Genomic DNA, 17,705 nt, shown 5'->3' with positions numbered 1-17,705 from the left:
GCGGGCTCGCGCGGGCCCCAGATTGGCCCCGCGGGCCGCGGCGCAGAGGGACGGCGGCGGGCCACGTGGCCGGATCTGATTGGGCGAGGGCGGCTGGCGGACGTGTCCGGCGCCGGGCGGACGCGTCCGGCGCGCGGAGGAAGAAGGAGCTAGGACTTGGACCCGAAATTTCGGAGGGGGGACTAATTTATAGATTCTGGGAGCTAGGAGTGTCCAAATGAGGAGCGGTTTTCGGCCACGCGATTGTGATCGAACGACCGAGAACATGGAGGGGGTTAGGATGGGTATTGGGCCACTTTGGAGGGGTGTTGGGCTGCACACAAAAGAGGGCTTTTACGGTTATCCGGTTAACTGTTGGAGTATCAAACGACCTCCAAATGGCATGAAAGTTGACAAGCGGTCTACCTGTGCTATACCAAGGCCGCTTGGCAAGCCTCAGTCCATTCCGAGAATGTTTAACACCCGCTCACAATAGGAGACAAAAGGGGAACGCCGGAGGGCATAGGAGTGCCGGATTGCAAAACAGACAACGGGGAAAATGCTCGGATGCATGAGACGAACACGTATGCAATGCAATGAACATGATGACATGATAAAATGCAACACGCAAGAAAATGACATGGCAATGACGGCGAATAACTGGCAGACACCTGGCGCATCGGATCCGGGGCGTTACAACATTCTACGGAGATCTTTATCGGTCGAACCGCTATGTCAACATACGTTATTCCCTTTGTCATCGGTATGTTACTTGCCCGAGATTCGATCATCGGTATCTTCATACCGAGTTCAATCTCGTTACCGACAAGTCTCTTTACTCGTTCTGTAATACATCATACCATAACTAACTCATTAGTCACATTGCTTGCAAGGCTTCATATATTGTGCATTACAGAGAGGGCCCAGAGATACCTCTTCGACACTCAGAGTGACAAATCCTAATCTCGATCTATGCCAACCCAACAAACACCTTCGGAGATACCTGTAGAGAATCTTTATAATCACCTAGTTACGTTATGACGTTTGATAGCACACAAGGCATTCCTCCGGTGTCCGGGAGTTGCATAATCTCATAGTCGGAGAAATATGTATTTGACATGAAGAAATCAGTAGCAATAAAACTGAACGATCATAATGCTAAGCTAACGGATGGGTCTTGTTCATCACATGATTCTCCTAATGATGTGATACTGTTCATCAAATGACAACACATGCCTATGGTTAGGAAACTTAACCATCTTTGATTAACAAGCTATTCTAGTAGAGGCTTACTAGGGACACGGTGTTTTGTCTATGTATCCACACATGTACCAAGTTTTCGGTTAATACAATTCTAGCATGAATAATAAACATTTATCATGATATAGGGAAAAATAAAATAACAACTTTATTATTGCCTCTAGGGCATATTTCCTTCATAGGTTCCCCGCGCTGGAGGCACCATGTGACACCACGACGGACAACGCGCCGCACGAACCAACACGCTACATGACCAACACACACTTCGACCTATGCCCCCCTTCAAGATGTTTATGAAAATCTAACGAGCAGAAGGCGAACATGAGGTTCCCTGCGCCGGAGGCACCGTGTGACACCACGACGGACAACACGCTGCACGAACCAACACGCTGCATGACCAACACACACTTCGACCTATGCCCCCTTCAAGATGTTTATGAAAATTTAATGAGCTGAAGGCTAGCAGGAGGTTCCCCGCGCCGGAGGCGCCGTGTGACACCACGACGGACAACGCGCCGCATGAACCAACACGCTACACGACCAGCACACAACACACACTTCGACCTATCCTCCCCTTTCAAGATGTTTATGAAAATTTAACGAGCCGAAGGCGAGCAGGAGGTTCCCCGTGCCGGAGGCGCCGTGCTCCAAATTAGTAAAGTTATACAAACCACGGCTTTGCTTCGTGTGTATGAGAAAATAGTTGTTTTTTCCTTACTTGAAAGGTCACATTTGATAGTGTTGATAGCCCCCACCCGTAACTACCCCATAAATCTTCATTTCCTAGAAATATAATGGGAACAAAAAGGAAAACAAAGAGGAAATAAGGAATCAACGCGGTTGGCCGTTATTTTCTTTGTGTTATTGCGCGGAAAGGAAAAAACAGAAAATTCTAGTAGTTGAAGGGTTAAACTACAAAACGCACGAAACCACAAACTGAAAAGGGAAAACCGAAAACCAACCGCGCTGGCTGGTTTTCCCTCGCAGGAGCGCTCTGCGCGTGACACTTGTCGCCCGCGGAGCGCTCCCGAACCTCTCCGAAGGAGCGCTCGTTAACTAGTTGCTCTCTCCTTTGTCATCACACAGGCCTCGTGCATGCATGGGCCAACCCATGCCATCACAAAAATGCAAGCTGAAGCCATCTATGTAAAGTCCAAAATCCACGGCAATTCCTATTTGGCGCTACTCGCGGGCCGGCCCATATTTCACTTTTTCCTGTTTTCAAACTTCTAAAGAAAACTCCAAAAACTACTCCCGAGCTATGATTCAAACCCCCGCATTGCAGGTTATCATGGCTGGAGGGGTAACCAATCCGACCACCTCATCAGCTGTAATAAGATACACATTTTATATTCATTTCCTCTTTGTCCTTTGTCCTTTTTTTTCTCTATTCTTTTCTTCTTTCTTTTTTCCAAATTTGTAAATGGTTTCTTCAAATGGATGAACTCGTGTTTCGAAATCCATGAGCTGATTTTTTTTGAAACTTGTGAACCTTTTTCAAAATTGATGAACTTATTTTTCAAATTTGATGTTTTTTTTGGAAATTTTTCTCGAAATCGATGATTTTTTCTTCAAAGTCAATGAATTTTTTTTTTGCAAAATAGATAAACTTCTTCCAAATCTGATGAACTTTTTTTCAAATCAATGACCATTTTTCCAGATTAGATGAACTTTTTTATTCACATTGATGAACTACTTTCATTGTTCGATGAACTTTTTTTGAAAATCGATGAACTTCTTTTGAGTTTGTGAACTTTATTTTGAATACATGAACCTTTTCGTTTTTGGTGAACTATTTTTTGAACGCGCGAACTTTTTTTGAATGATCATGAACTTCATTTGTAATATGTGCACATGTTTTCAAATAATTGAAGAATCTAAACTCTACAGTATAATGCGAAATGAATAGTGTGTCTACGTTTCTCTTCTTAAAAATGTTCGCGCTGTGAAGAACCATAGGCATTTAGCCGGTGGAGTGGTTAGCATGGCTGTTTCTAAGCGCGAGGGCGCGAGATTAATCCCGATCGAGTGCTGTTTTTCGGCCAACTTTTTTCGCGCTGCGTGATTTGTGGGCCGGCCCATCGAGCCGCTGCTGCAGGCGCCAGTTTGCTTGCGCGGCGCAGACAGCACGTAATAGGAGGTCCCAAAATCCACGGCCCATACTCTAGGATACCCTGTAATGAAATCAAAGTTGGGAATGCTTGCCCCGTAATCTCTTCTCTACTACTTAAAAAAAATGTAAGTTTTTCATTTCATCTTTCTTCCCACCATCCTTTCGTCCAACCTTTCTTATATAATCGATAATAAATCAACTTAATTACTTACCTTCTGAACCAATTCCACTTTAATTTACTTATCAAAATTACGGATCGAAATATAATGTAATTCATGGATAGAATTTGATGATCATTTATTTACATAATCGCATTATTATAGACAGGTAAACCACAAGCCGGCGTACTAGAAGATTTATCTCCCGTTGCAACGCATGTGCATTGTTTTAGTCAGAAGAAAAAAACTCGAGAATGCAGGAGGAAACGAGCAATTTATGTCTGCCTACGTAGGAGCGACCACTCTACAAAGAATTTAAGACTGAAACACGTTAAGCCAATTACTGTGAAGTGGACGATGCAGCCAACCACAACGGCGGCCGATTATTGCCTGCCACTGACAGTGACCTGGAGAGAGACACAGGCTGGTCGTCATCGTGCCAAGTTATTGCCGCAGGCTCCGGCCACCACAGTCCATGATCAACTTCCTTGCAGTGACTATTCAGTCTTTAATCTCCACATGCGGTGGGCCTTGCCTCGCCGGTAATGGGAACGGAGTGATCTGCGGTTTCTTCAGCTTTGGGACGGGGTTCGTGCGTGCGCTCCACTACCGGAATCGCAAACCCGCACTCCCGAAGGACACCCAACGGCTAGGAATCGCAAATCCGCCGTTTGCAACCACACTCCTCGCCGTCGCCGGCTTTGTGCTCCCCCCCATCTCCGAAGTGTGACCAGAACCTCCTTCTTTTCACGGTCACGGCGTGAGGTGGCAGGGCTAACCTGAGCTCTGTGTCGCGCACTAGCCTCCACTAGCGAATCGCCCATCACGCCGACCATTTCATTGGTGCGCCGTTGACATGCAACAATAACAAATATCGAATGTTCATCCGTAGGATCACTGTCAAGAGCTCGTCAAACATAACATGGAGTATTAGTTAAACATATGCGTTATTTGGATGGAAACGTCGGAGCATCATGGGGTTGGAGCATGATTAGGATGGCGTGATTGGTTGAATCTTGCAGCAACCAAAGCCATGAAAATTGCTTACAGTAAAAGCGATGTTTGGATGCCTTGAAGTAAGCAAATTCCTCTTCTTTTGCGAATGAGATGAGTTCATACAGGCCAGTTGAGGCATAGTATACGCTACGCTGTAGAGCCGCCAGCTGAAGCATAAAAAAAAGCATGTGCCACGAGGTCGCAAAATCGGAGCACCGCCAGGGCGGCAACAAAGTACTCCACTACGAAGGAGTACTCGGCAGCAAACTCCTTTTTTATAGAAGAAATTCCAATAATTATAGTACAGCACCAACAAGCAACACTGATAACTCCAGTCATCAATCATTATCTGCGATTAAATTTTCGAGCTAAAATATCATCATCCTTCACGTTGCTTGCCATCCTAGATCTGTCCATAACGGGCCCAGTTAAGACTCGGTAACCACGAGACGAGACGAGACGGCCGGCCAGCCAAGCCAAGCTTTCGCCAATGGTCGCCGTCTTCAACAAGGACGTCCTGAGCTGGTACCTCATCACGCTCAAGCTCAAGGAGACCGTCGACGCCAACCTCAAGAAGTCCCCGTCGCCGTCGCCGCACTGGCAGGCGCTTCCCCGCAGCCTGCTCGTCGCCAACGGCAGGCCGGGGGCAGCGGAGACACTGACGCGCCAAGACCGGGACCAGCAGGCCACGGTCCCGGCGCAGTCGCCGGCGCACAGCCCCAAGCCGCAGGACCCGGAATGGGTGGTGACCATCCGCGGGAAGCTGGCGCAGGCGCGCGCGGAGGAGGCGGCGTGCCCGTGGGCGCGGCTCTCCGTGTACCGCGTGCCCAAGTCGCTCCGCGAGGGCGACGAGCGCGCCTACATGCCGCAGGTGGTGTCCATCGGCCCGCTCCACGCCGGCAAGCGGCGGCTGCGTGAGATGGAGCGTCACAAGTGGCGCGCGCTGCACCACGTGCTCAAGCGCACGGGCCACGACGTCACCGCCTACCTCGACGCGCTGCGGCCCATGGAGGAGCGGGTGCGCTCGTGCTACGACGGCCGCGTCGCCTGGATGCCGGCCAACGACTTCGCCCAGTGCCTGGTGCTGGACGGGACCTTCGTGCTGGAGCTGTTCCGCGGCGCGCTGGACGGCGCCAAGGGGTTCGTGGACGACCTGGGCTACTCGCGGCACGACCCCATCTTCGCGATGCGCGGCGCCATGCACGCCATCCGCAGCGACATGATCCTGCTCGAGAACCAGATACCGCTGTTCGTGCTGGACCTGCTGCTCGGGATCCAGCTCGGCCACCCGGAGCAGACGGGGGCCGTGGCCAGCCTCGCCGTGCGGTTCTTCGACCCGCTGATGCCGACGGACACGCCGCTGCACCGGAAGGACCGGTTCAAGCTTGAATCCTCCGTGGACGCCGACGCGGCGGCCGCGGCGGCGTTCGACCCGCTGTCGAACCCGATGCTGCACTGCCTGGACGTGTTCCGGCGCAGCCTCCTCCGCGCCGGGATGCAGCCCACCCCTCCGCCGGCGGCGCGGCTGTGGCTGAAGAAGTGGTCCGGGCTGCGGCGCGTGGCCGACAAGCGGCGGCAGCAGTTCGTGCACTGCGTGTCGGAGCTACGGGAGGCGGGCATCCGGTGCCGGCGGCGGCGCAACACGGACCGGTTCTGGGACATCCGGTTCGAGAAGGGGGTGCTCCACATCCCGCGGATCCTCATCCACGACGGCACCAAGGCGCTGTTCCTGAACCTGATCGCGTTCGAGCAGTGCCACATGGACATCGCGACGCCGGGCGGGAACAACATCACCTCGTACGCCATCTTCATGGACAACCTGATAAACTCGGCGGAGGACGTCAAGTACCTGCACGACCGGGGCATCATCGAGCACTGGCTGGGCAGCGACGGCGAGGTGGCGGAGCTGTTCAACCGGCTGTGCCTGGAGGTGGTGTTCGACATCAACGACAGCTACCTCTCCGGGCTGTCGGACCAGGTGAACCGGTACTACGACCACAAGTGGAGCACGTGGGTGGCCAGCCTGCAGCACAACTACTTCACCAACCCGTGGGCGATCGTCTCCGTCGTCGCCGGCGTCTTCCTGCTGCTGCTCACCATGATGCAGACCTTCTACAGCGCATACAGCTACTATCGCCCGCCGGCCTAGCCTTTGCTCCAGCTCCAGCCTCCAGCCTCCAGCAGGTGGACTGGATCACAGTTCGACATTTTTTTTCCTTTGTTGCTTGCATTGCAGTTTTGATTGATCGATTGATTGGTTGGTTCTCTTGTCAAGGAAGGACTCTTCTCCCCCCCCTTTGAGTTGCACCCTGTTAATATACTCGATTCTGGCGGGAGAAGGATTTTTGTGACAAATAAGCAAATTCATTGTGTTAAGCGTCTGTTCTTCGGACATCTTGAGGGGGTTGGACGCTCTCATGGTCGTGGAGAATTGTTCAATTGACCATTTGCATCTGCACATTTTATGACTGTACACATTTTAATTTTAGCGACTAGGGAGAATTGTTCAGTTAAGCATTTGCAAGGTCAAATGCCAGTCTGGTTTAAGCCTGATTCTAAAGGTTTTTCACACGTGGAAGGAACGGAAGGCCCCAAGTTTTCTGTCCTTCCACGACTCAGTTACATGTGGGCATATATAACTCTTTTCTTATCTGGATGTAGATCAACAACATGCGCGGATGCACCAATGTCCATATTTTGTTTTGAACACATAAATGATGCTTGTACTCTAGTCATGCAGTGCCCCTGGCGTGCAGCATTGGAGCCAGATGGCTTTCCTTCTCACCCCAGACGGATCTTTCTTCCTTTTGATACCAATTCAATTCTTCCAGTGAGCAGCGTCGACGCTCTCCCCTAAAAAACACAATAGGCTAAAAAAAAGAGTGTCCGCAGCATCGATGCTTATGCTCTAGTTTATGTCATGCCTGATTCAGAGCATAAAGGGCATACATGCCTCCGCGTATCTCACACTCTACTACTATCAACTTGACAATGGATCCCAACATGTGCAAATGTTGTTCACTCCAGGCAGTCAGTCCTGAAGTAGCCTGACCAAAATATACAGCTTTCGATGCTCGCCTTGTTAGACAAAAGCCAAACGGCAGGGCAATCTTGAAGGAACATGCATACCACCTTTACAATTAAAAAACACAAAGGCTGATTCGTGCTTTGCAAAAAGATCGAGCATCTCAAAGACCAGGTACAAAGTCACAGCCCAAGAAATACTTTTACTACAGTACAAACGGTGTACACGGCCACTGTAGTGTGAATGTATGATACAGCTCTAGTTACATGCTTCGTATCAGCTGATATGGGAAAAAATAAATCGTACATACTGCATAGCATCCACTTCAAAACACATACGACGTGTCGATCGCGTGCAGTTCAGTAGCTGCTTCTCTCATGTTCATTCGTTCATTAGGATCCTGGCTCGCGCAAGAAAGTGCCACTTTCAGCAAGGACAGCAAGCACCGGTGGACTTCGTTTTCTCCTTCCAGATTATCCTGAGAACAGTCTTGGCATTCTCCCCGGAGAGAAGCGTCAAGGATACAAAGTATCTGATCCGGAAAGTTCCTCTTGACAAAGTTCACGATGTCAAGCCCCTCGCAGAACATAGGGTCGGTCGGCCTTCTTCCTGTCAGCATCTCCAGCAGTACTATCCCGAAACTGTACACGTCTCCAGAGGTGGATAGGTAGCTGCCTCCTGCATACTCTGAATACCAGGTAAAAACGTGTGACATAAGTTCATGTAAACAACCGGTTCGTTGCACGCATTCAAATTTACAGCAAGAAACATATTGTTACCTGGAGCGATATATCCAATCGTGCCCTTCAGAGTTATTGTACCCATTGAACTCGAACCACCAGCTGCCGCTGACTTGGATTTAATGTAGAACCTTGCGATGCCAAAGTCCCCCAAACGAGCTGTCATATCATAATCTAGGAGGATGTTGCTGGGCTTCAAGTCACAGTGAACAATAGGGCTCTCACAGTCATGGTGTATATATTGCAATGCATCGGCTATATCAACAGCTATTTTCATTCTTTGAGAGAGGTCCAGTTGTTTTGGGGTTTTTCCATCTCCTGTCGGGTGCAGCCAAGTGTCCAAGTTGCCATTGGGCATGAACTTGTAGATTAGAGCTTTGAAATCCCGGCCTCGATTATCAATTGTTGAGCATGCAGTCAAAATTGGAAGAAGATTCCGGTGCCGAATGTTTCTCAGTGCTTTACATTCTGAGATGAAACTTTTATCCGCACCTTGCATGTCAAGGTCAAAAACTTTCACTGCCACAACCATCTGTTTTTGGTTTAGCTTTGCTCTGTACACTGAACCGCAGCTTCCTCTCCCAATCAAGTTAGATACTGTGAAGTTCTCAGTAGCCTGTGCTAGATCCTTATAAGATACTTTAGGGAATTGCTCATCGGAAGAAGGCAACGATAACTGCATCCTCAGCATCCTCTTTCTGAGAAGGGTTAAGCACACTACTAATATGAGTAACAAGATGCCGAATATAGGGACCAATACTCTGACCAAATAGTGTTGCCATCTAGATCTTCTATGAGAAGCAGCGGGGCATGAAGGCATATGTAGGTCCAGTACACCTCCACAAAGCCGCCAATTGCCTTTAAGGGAAATGGCTGTTGCATTTTTGAATATTCCTTCTACTGGTACTTCTCCTTCAAGATGATTGTCGGATAGATCCAACTGGGTGAGAAGTTGCAGTTTGCTTAGAGAATTTGGGATAGAGCCTGAGAGATTGTTATGTGAAAGGTTGAGCTCAATCAAGCTGTTCAGACTGCCTAGAAATATGGGAATGCTTCCCGAGAGGAAGTTCTGGTCCATTTTGATGGCTTGCAATTGCTGGCATGTGCGCAAAGTAGGTGGAATTTCCCCAGTAAGCTTGTTGGATGAAAGATCTAGATAGTTGAGTTGTTGAAGATTACTGATGTGAGGAATTTGGCCTTCTAGACTGTTGTGGGATAACGCACATTGGGCAATTGTGGCTACACTGAAAAACTCTTTTGGTATATTTTCTTGAAGATTGTTATAGCTGAGGTCTAAATACAAGAGTTGCTGAAGGTTTTCTAAACTTGATGGTATGGGACCGTGGAATTGATTATTTGCCAGAAACAGTTCTGAAAGCTTGGAGTTATTGCCAATGGAAGTTGGAATCTGCCCGGTGAAATTGTTCTGTTGAAGATATAAACCTTGCAAATTAGCAAGATTTCCAACCCATCCATCAATTGGACCAGTCAAACTGTTCTCCTCCAGTCCTAGCTTAGTTAGTCTATGGAGGTTTCCTATGCTTGACGGAACTAATCCATATAGCATGTTCCTAGCAAACACGAGGTTGTCAAGATTTGATGAAAGGTTGCCAACAGAATTTGGCAAGATTCCTTGTAGCCGATTTGCATAGAGTGAAAGCATCTCTAGAGAAGTGCAGTTGCTCAATGCATCCAAGAATTCCCAGCCCCAACTGTCATTTGCTTCAAGACTGTTTGTGTCAAGACCTAGCTTACTGAGCTTCGGAAGTTTACCAAGAGAAGGTGGGACTCGTCCTCTAAACCCGTGATTATATGCTAAGTTTATCAGCTGTAGCTCGGATGCATTGCCTAATGAGTCTGGGATAAGACCTTCCAGCATGTTACCACCCAATGTAAGACGTTGGAGGTTAGGGAGAGCATCACCCATGTTAGATGGTAGAGTACCAACTAGCATATTCAACTCCAGTGCCATTTGATTTAGCAGAGACATATTAAAAATGGCTTCTGGGACACTACCTGATAGCTTGTTTTCACCAAGGAGTAAGTTTGACATTTTGGACAACTTCCCAAATTCATCAGGAATGCCTCCCTCTAACCGGTTATACATCAGAATAACATGTTCTAGAGAAGTGATATTGCCAAGGCCTGGTGGAATGACCCCAGTAAGATCATTATAAGAAAGCCACAAGCGTGTCAGATTGGAGAGTAGGGATATTTCTGCGGGAATTTCACCCACCAATAAGTTTCTTGAGAGGTCTAACACCCTCAAGTTGGAGCAGTTTGTGAGCGTCACTGGAATAATCCCTTGTAGCGAGTTGTGACTCAGGTCAAGAAACTCCAGCTCTTGCAGCCGGCCAAGCTGTGGTATCTGACCAGAGAACTTGCTTCTGGAAAGGTTAAGATAAGTAAGATATGACATGTTTCCAAGGGAAGGAGAGATTTCCCCGACAAAACTCTGCTCAGACAGATCCAGCTCTGCAACACGCTCATGTTCTACGAGGCTGCAATTCACACCCTGCCAGTTGCAGAAGTGAATGCTGGTGTTCCATGAGCTCAAGAGCCCTTTCGGATCGTCGGTGATTGCGCGCTTAAAATCAAGGAGCGACAGCATATCCGTATCGTTCCCAGGGAGGACAGCACAAATGATGCTTCCAGATCCATGAGACAATAACAACAGTGCCCATACGATCAGCACGCGGAGCTTCATGACATAGCTTTGTCGCTCGCTCCCTATTTCGTGATGCAACACTGGAGTTTAAGTGCGCCTGATTCACATGTAAAAGATCTGAATAAAGCGGAAAGTACGATGTATGAAAGAAAGTGCGCAAAATATTCAGAGAGAAGAAGCAGTGCACCTACCTCTAGTCTTCAGAAGCATAGCATATCAGAGGAGACAGGACCATGTCTATTGTTGGTTTAGGTGGAGATGAGTGTTGTACTTTGCCCTTCTGAGAGGGATTAAGTAGCAATAGTGGCGGCGTTAGCATTACGCAGTATCAAAAATATCTAATTGCCGCGCACACGTTGACACTTGACAGCATTAATTGCTTTTAAAAATATGCTCTAGTGCTGAATCGCCGGCCGCCCTACTTTGTTTTTAGCAAATTCAGTCTTGTATGCACACTTAGCAGGTATCCCCGTTCTTTGTCGCTTTTACACTTTGTTTGGAACTATTCAAGCTTCTCAATGGTACAGGCTGATGCGATGCCATATAGTTCTAAATAAGGGTTGAAACAAGTGCAGCGTCAGTACTCTTATAAGCATCTGAAGTACCGTGTTTTGACCTCTATAAGAACCCTCGCCCTGCTACACGTGCCTTCAAGATAAGGACAACGCAGACCACATTCTCATCCGGTGCACATACGCCCGTGAGGTCTGGTTCACGATATGGGACACAATTCAAGTCAACGCAAATGACCCATTGCCCACGGATACCACCCTCGGTTGATGGCTGAGAGAAAGAGGCAACTTTTACAGGGCGGAAAAGAGAGGTTTCGACACTCTGATCATCGCGGTCACTTGGTCGTTATGGAAGTAAAGGAATGCGAGGGTGTTCAATCGGTTTGAGCAACAAATGAGGCCACGGGATTTAGCTCAAGCCATCCTAAGGGAACTGGAAGAATGGAGGCAGGCGGCCGGTGGTGTAGGAGGTTTACAACGATTTGTGAGAGAATAGCCCTAATGTAGAAATAGGTGTTTGGCGGGGTGTCGTGCTCGCACAAATGTACGCATATGTGCAGCACATCTTGTAAATACTATTTCTATCTTCTATAAAAATATATGGTACGCTATTGGCGTACTCTAAAAAAAAAACCTCTTGAAGAGTTCAGAGCTTTGTACAGTTTGTACAATGCGCATGGGTGGTAGCCATGATGGGTGGAATCAGATTCCCCAACTTTCAGCTCGAATTTAACAAGCTTTCAGTTTCAGCTAATATTAAATCCAGACGTTTCAACTTGATTTGTAAGAGGGAAAATCGCACTTCGGAGTTTAGGGCGCGGCGCCCTCACCGGCGAGGGAGAGGAAGAGTACGGCGCCCTAACCGTCGACGGAGAAAACAGCGGAGGCGGAGCAGGGCGTGCCATAGGGGAGGGAGGCGCGGGAGTGGCGGTGCCGCGCCTGGCCTGTGGGCAATAGCGGCGGTGGTGTTGCTAGGGTTCGGCTCCGCATTTGTGGTGGTGCTACCTTGTGCCCCGGATGCCATAGAATATTTTTAAAAATCTAGCACATTAATGCAACATCAATGTATGATGTCACAAAAAATTGTATAAATTTTTTCTTCAAAAATAAGAAAATTGTATAAAATTTTGAAATATTTTTAAGATAAAAATTGACAAATCTAACATCAGTGTGATAATGTGCCAAATCTAAAGCCCAAGTTATGTTACGTACTATTTAGTGTTGAATTTTTTATTTTTGTTTTTCGAGTTTTGAGTTGAAATTTTATGACAACCTACATGGATGTTGTGTGAGTGTGCTGATTTTTTTCCAGCATTTTTTGAACATTTTAAAAGCACAATGTAAGTTCAGTGCACCGGTAGCACAACAAGCTCCGGTGCATCAGATATTTTCCCGGGCTGAGAGCATCTCTAGCAGACCTCGTATAACGCCGACCCGCATAACGCGTTTACAGTTCGAGCAAAATCTGTTTTGCGGGGCTAAATCGTGCGCTGCAGAATAGACCCCATATATGAAACTGTATAATTTAAAAAAAAGCTTTCGCGGGAGAAATTGCAACCGCATTGATCATTCATAGTTCACTACATAGATCATACGTACTACATTCTACTACTGGAAGGGGGGGGGGGTCTGAGGGCTCGCGACAACTACCTAAATGGGCGAGCTCGCGGCGGCGAGGCCGACGCGGTGGAGGAGCTCAGTCCTCCTCATCAGAGCTGACAAGGTCGATGTACTTCTTCTGCTGCTCCTCGCGGACGCTCCGCCATTCGTCGTCCTTGTCCTTCGCAGCGAGGTTGTCCGCGACCGCCTGCTTGAAAAGGAGTTCTTCGATCTCCTCGTCGTGGCGGTGGCGCTCCTCCTCCTCTCGCAAGCTTCATGCGGCATTGACGGCCGCGACCGCGTCGACATCGTCACCGACATAATCTCTGGGACCGACAATGCCTCGACGCGCGATCTTCTCCGGCCCCCGCTTGACTGCGACGAGCTCGCCCTCATCCGGCTCCCGCTCGACAGCGACGAGCTCCGCCCACTCCCTCTTCACGGGGAGAAGCGCCGCGCCGGAAGGGCCCCCGTGCCGGAGGTGAGCCACGTGGCCGAGGAAGAGCCCGCGGCCGAAGAGGGCAACCGCCAGTGCCGGCGGTCGTACTCCTACGTCTCGCGACAGAGGAGCCTTGTCGGCGGCTCGAGGCCTTTGTTAGTCCACTTCCTGGTCGTGCACTTCCTCGCGTCGTTCCGCCTGGACACACCGCTCGCGCTCGGGGTCGTCGCCCCCGCCGGAGCTGCGGCCGGAGCTCCACATACGGCCCCATATGGCGGATGGAGGCGGAACTAGGCTCATCGACGGCGAAAAATGCGACGAAGGGAGTGGGGAATCGCGGTAAAACACGGCAGCGGGCGGCGGGGGAAGGAGGGATAGGGTTTCGACCCGTATCTGCCCCGCAAACCCGTAATTATACGGCTTCGGGGCTAAGGTTTGCGGGCCGCGGTAAAAAAATCTACGGGCCGGACGAGTATACGGGCTCTATTCTAGCCAGAAAATTAGGCCGGGCCCGTATACCCGCCGAAATTATGCGGGTTCACGCGTTATAGGGTCTGCTAGAGATGCTCTGAGGCAGGCCGCATGCGTGGGAAGCTACTGATTTTAAATTTGGCACTCTCTTGGTTACAAATAAAAGATGTTCTAGACGCGGCATAATATTTTCTGGATCAAATGTATATAAGCACGTTTTAGTGTGATTGTTCATTCATTTTAATCTATATTTAATTTATATTAAAATATTTAAAACATCTTGTATTTGTATTTGTATTTGTATTTGTATTTGTATTTGTATTTGTTAGCATGGGAGTATCAATTTTTTGGTGTAATTTCTTCCCGTTTCCCGCCTTATGTGCCGTTGTTGTTTCGGTCTACATGATAGTAGTAAGAGACAAAAAAACTCAATGAAAAGAAAAACCAGCTAGTAGATGCTAATTGGACCAACTCTGACGCCAAGTGGTTAGAAGGTCAGCAACTAACAACTTATTATATTTTCTTACTTACCACTTGTATCTCAAAGACAAAACCTGGAAATGAAAATCCTTAAAACAATAAACAAATATCATGCATAGCACAAAAGCAAAGCAAAATCATTTTAATATTTTCTGAAAACTTCAAAAATTATTTTTGCGATTTTCTGAATTTTATAAGACAGCAAACAAAAAAGTAAAAAAGGAACAAGAAAATGTTTTTATTTTTTAAAGTTGATAGCACACAATTAAGAACCAAAATATGAAAATTTTAGTGTTTTTGATTTTAGTATAAACAAATAAAGCATGATAAAAAAAGGTAAAAGATTTTTGTATTTTTTGAAATTTCTCAAGAAAATAAAAAGATAACAGTCAATCTAGGCTAACAAAATAGATGGAATAAAACATAATATGGGTCATCATGCTCTGTGCAATGCTATATTTTATCACTTAAATTCATTATGTGCACGCGGGGGCTACGATCAATATTGGCCATATATTTTGGCGTCTGTCTGTCTAGAGGCTTACAAACATAGGGAATCCTGATGGCCGCGGCATCAGGTTCGTCGAGCGGGAAGGATGCTCTCTCGCCAAGGGCGGCGAGGGCACGCATGGAGGAAGCCATGGGGAAATTGGATCTCACGGAAGAGGAGGCAACGCCATTGATCCTGGATGATGTTGATGATGGCGCAAGGCCAGTCTGGGCGATTGCGGTGAAGGTTCTCCACCGGAATTTGTTGCATATTCAGACGATTGCCAACGCTTTGCGGCCGGCTTGGGGGAACCCTAGAGGGCTGGTGTTCCGATCGGCTGGTGAGAATATCTTTGTGGTGGAATTTGAGACTCAGCGCGATCGCGATCGCGTATGGGAGGGTTCACCATGGCATGTGAGTAAGCATGCTGTGATCCTTATGGAGTTTAAGGAGAGTATGCAGCCATCCGAACTGCAATTCGACAAACTCATGATTTGGGCTAGGGTTTTGAACCTGCCGTTCAATCTAAGGAGTGACACAAGGGGCAAAGCTGTGGCTAGGCAAATTGATATGAACGCATCTACTGTCCAATTTGATCATGTTGGGGGGTTCCTGCGTGCAAGGGTGACCATAGATGTGAGGAAGCCTTTGCGCAGGTGGATTTTGATCGATTCTGCAGCGAGAGGCAGCAGGGATTGGTATGACATACAGTATGAGCAGGTACCCAATTTCTTCTTCTCGTGTGGACGATTGGGCCACTCGGATCTTCACTGTCCGATGCCTGGTTCACGGGATGAGAACGGTGATCTACCGTTTAAAACGAGCTTGAGAGTGCCGGAAGATAAGAATAAAACAGTGTCCAGCGATGGCTCGTCTAAAGAGCAGCAATCTAGTCAGAATAGCAACAAGGAAGCTCGTACGACGAATGCAAAAACAGGTGCAAAAACAGATGCAAATTCAGATGCCTATGTTGAGGTTGTTTCTCCCCCAAAGAAAAATAATCAGAAGAATAAGAGGAAGGGAGGTCCTCAAAATCAGAAACAAGTGTATAGGCAGATTGCGCTGCCTCCGGTGACTATCGTGGAGCAGGTGCAAGATCAAGGAGCCACCAATGCAATAGTGGTTTTCAGAGCAGGAGAGAATGCATCGGTGGGTGAGGACAGAGACGTCATGACAGAACGGGAACCGAAGAAGAAAAAGCCTACACCCACCAATTCTCAGAATTTGGATGAATCGGCGGTGGCTGCATTGCAGCCCCGCCGGGAACAATGAGCTACCTAAGCTGGAACTGTCAGGGGCTTGGGAACCCCGCGGCAGTTCGTGAGCTTCGCAATATCGTGAAGCAAGAAGGGCCCGATCTCCTGTTTGTTATGGAGACGAAGATTTCGGCAAATAGAGTGGAAAGTTTGAAACTCCAGCTTGGATTCGCGGGCTGTTTTGTAGTCAGCAATGTCGGTCTTAGCGGGGGAATTGGCATGTTCTGGTCCGGAGAACTGGATGCAAATTTGATGAACTATAGTTCCGGCCATATTGACATGATGGTGCGGAAGAAATGTGATGGTGCGAAGCAATGGAGGGTGACAGGTTTCTATGGTGCACCGAAAGCTGACGACCGTCATCATAGTTGGAGGTTTATGAGGACACTTCATGCAATTCAGCATGATGCGTGGATGTGCATTGGCGATTTCAATGAGACCTTGAGTGGTTCGGAGCATTTCTCCAGAAATCCCAGACCGGAGTGGCAAATGAGGGATTTTAAGGAAGTGACCGATGAATGTTCTTTGATTGATTTGGGTTGGTCTGGGACTGAATACACATGGGACAACATGCAATCAGGCAGATCGAATGTGAGAGCCCGGCTGGATCGGGCGTTTGGTAACTCCGCTCTATTACATATGTTTTCACACATTAAGGTTAGACATATTGTAACAACAGAGTCAGATCATTGTTTTGTGTTTGCGGATCTTCGCGAACACTTGGTAACGGCTGTACCTAGAGGGCCAAAACCTTTTAGATACAAGGACATGTGGCAAACGCATGTGGACTATGACAAGCTGGTACTTGACTCTTGGCAAAAGGGGTCGGTCCGGGAAGGACTACGAGGAGTAACTCAAGCTCTTACGGCGCTACAGGGCAACCTAGTGGCGTGGGGAGCGAAGGAGTTTGGCTATCTATCGCGCAAGATTAGGAAGTTGCGTGAGCAGCTCTCTCGTCTGCCTGCCAATCCTTTGCGACGGGGACCTACTGAAGAAGAGAAAGCAGTGACCCAGAAACTGAAGCTGGCTCTGCATCAAGAAGAAATCTGGCTCTGTCAGCGATCACGTGTTCCATGGCTGCGGGAAGGGGACCGAAACACGAGTTATTTCCAGGCCCGGGCCGCCCAACGCAAGCACATGAATAAGGTTGAAAATCTCGTCCATAGTGACGCATCAGTGTGTACTAGTTTGGAGGAAGATCGTGCCGAGGTGCAGCAATTTTATGAGCAGTTATATACCTCGCAAGGTTTTCATCAGATGGATGATTTGCTGGATGTTGTACTGCCACGGGTGACCCCAGATATGAACGATGCATTTAGCAAGCCGTTTATAGAGGAGGAGGTGCGACGAGCCCTCTTCCAGATGGCTCCTTCGAAGGCCCCTGGGGTGGATGGTTTCACAGCTGGGTTTTTTCAACGTCACTGGAGTTGGATCAAAGATGATATTGTTCCAGCGGTGCTTGACTTTCTTAATGGGGGAGAACTACCACCGGGGATAAACGACACTTCTATCACATTGA

At 48.2% G+C, this 17,705-nt stretch overlaps 2 protein-coding genes across 3 annotated transcripts; one reads left to right on the top strand and one right to left on the bottom strand.

Moving 5' to 3' along the window:
• Positions 1–4,913: 4,913 nt before the first annotated feature.
• LOC119364837 (UPF0481 protein At3g47200-like) lies at positions 4,914–6,882 on the top strand. 2 transcript variants are annotated; one of them, XM_037630390.1, is made up of 2 exons: positions 4,914–5,248; positions 5,378–6,882. In XM_037630390.1, exons 1-2 carry the CDS (start codon positions 4,997–4,999, stop codon positions 6,653–6,655), a joined length of 1,530 nt encoding a protein of 509 aa, XP_037486287.1. In that variant the 5' UTR covers positions 4,914–4,996; the 3' UTR covers positions 6,656–6,882. The 2 variants fall into 2 exon arrangements, with proteins under 2 accessions (XP_037486287.1, XP_037486285.1); XM_037630388.1 differs by having other exon boundaries at positions 4,914–6,882.
• Positions 6,883–7,822: 940 nt separating this feature from the next.
• On the bottom strand, positions 7,823–12,361 carry LOC119368006 (receptor kinase-like protein Xa21). The gene is made up of 3 exons (XM_037633367.1): positions 12,254–12,361; positions 8,311–8,969; positions 7,823–8,218 (listed from the first exon to the last, which is right to left on the bottom strand). Exons 2-3 carry the CDS (start codon positions 8,960–8,962, stop codon positions 7,857–7,859), a joined length of 1,014 nt encoding a protein of 337 aa, XP_037489264.1. The 5' UTR covers positions 8,963–8,969; positions 12,254–12,361; the 3' UTR covers positions 7,823–7,856.
• Between the last annotated feature and the right edge of the window lie 5,344 nt (positions 12,362–17,705).

This window comes from Triticum dicoccoides, chromosome 2B (assembly GCF_002162155.2).
Source record: "Triticum dicoccoides isolate Atlit2015 ecotype Zavitan chromosome 2B, WEW_v2.0, whole genome shotgun sequence".
NCBI lineage: Eukaryota > Viridiplantae > Streptophyta > Magnoliopsida > Poales > Poaceae > Triticum > Triticum dicoccoides.
Note: the sequence above shows the minus strand (reverse complement) of the source record. Positions and strands in the feature narration are given on the sequence as shown.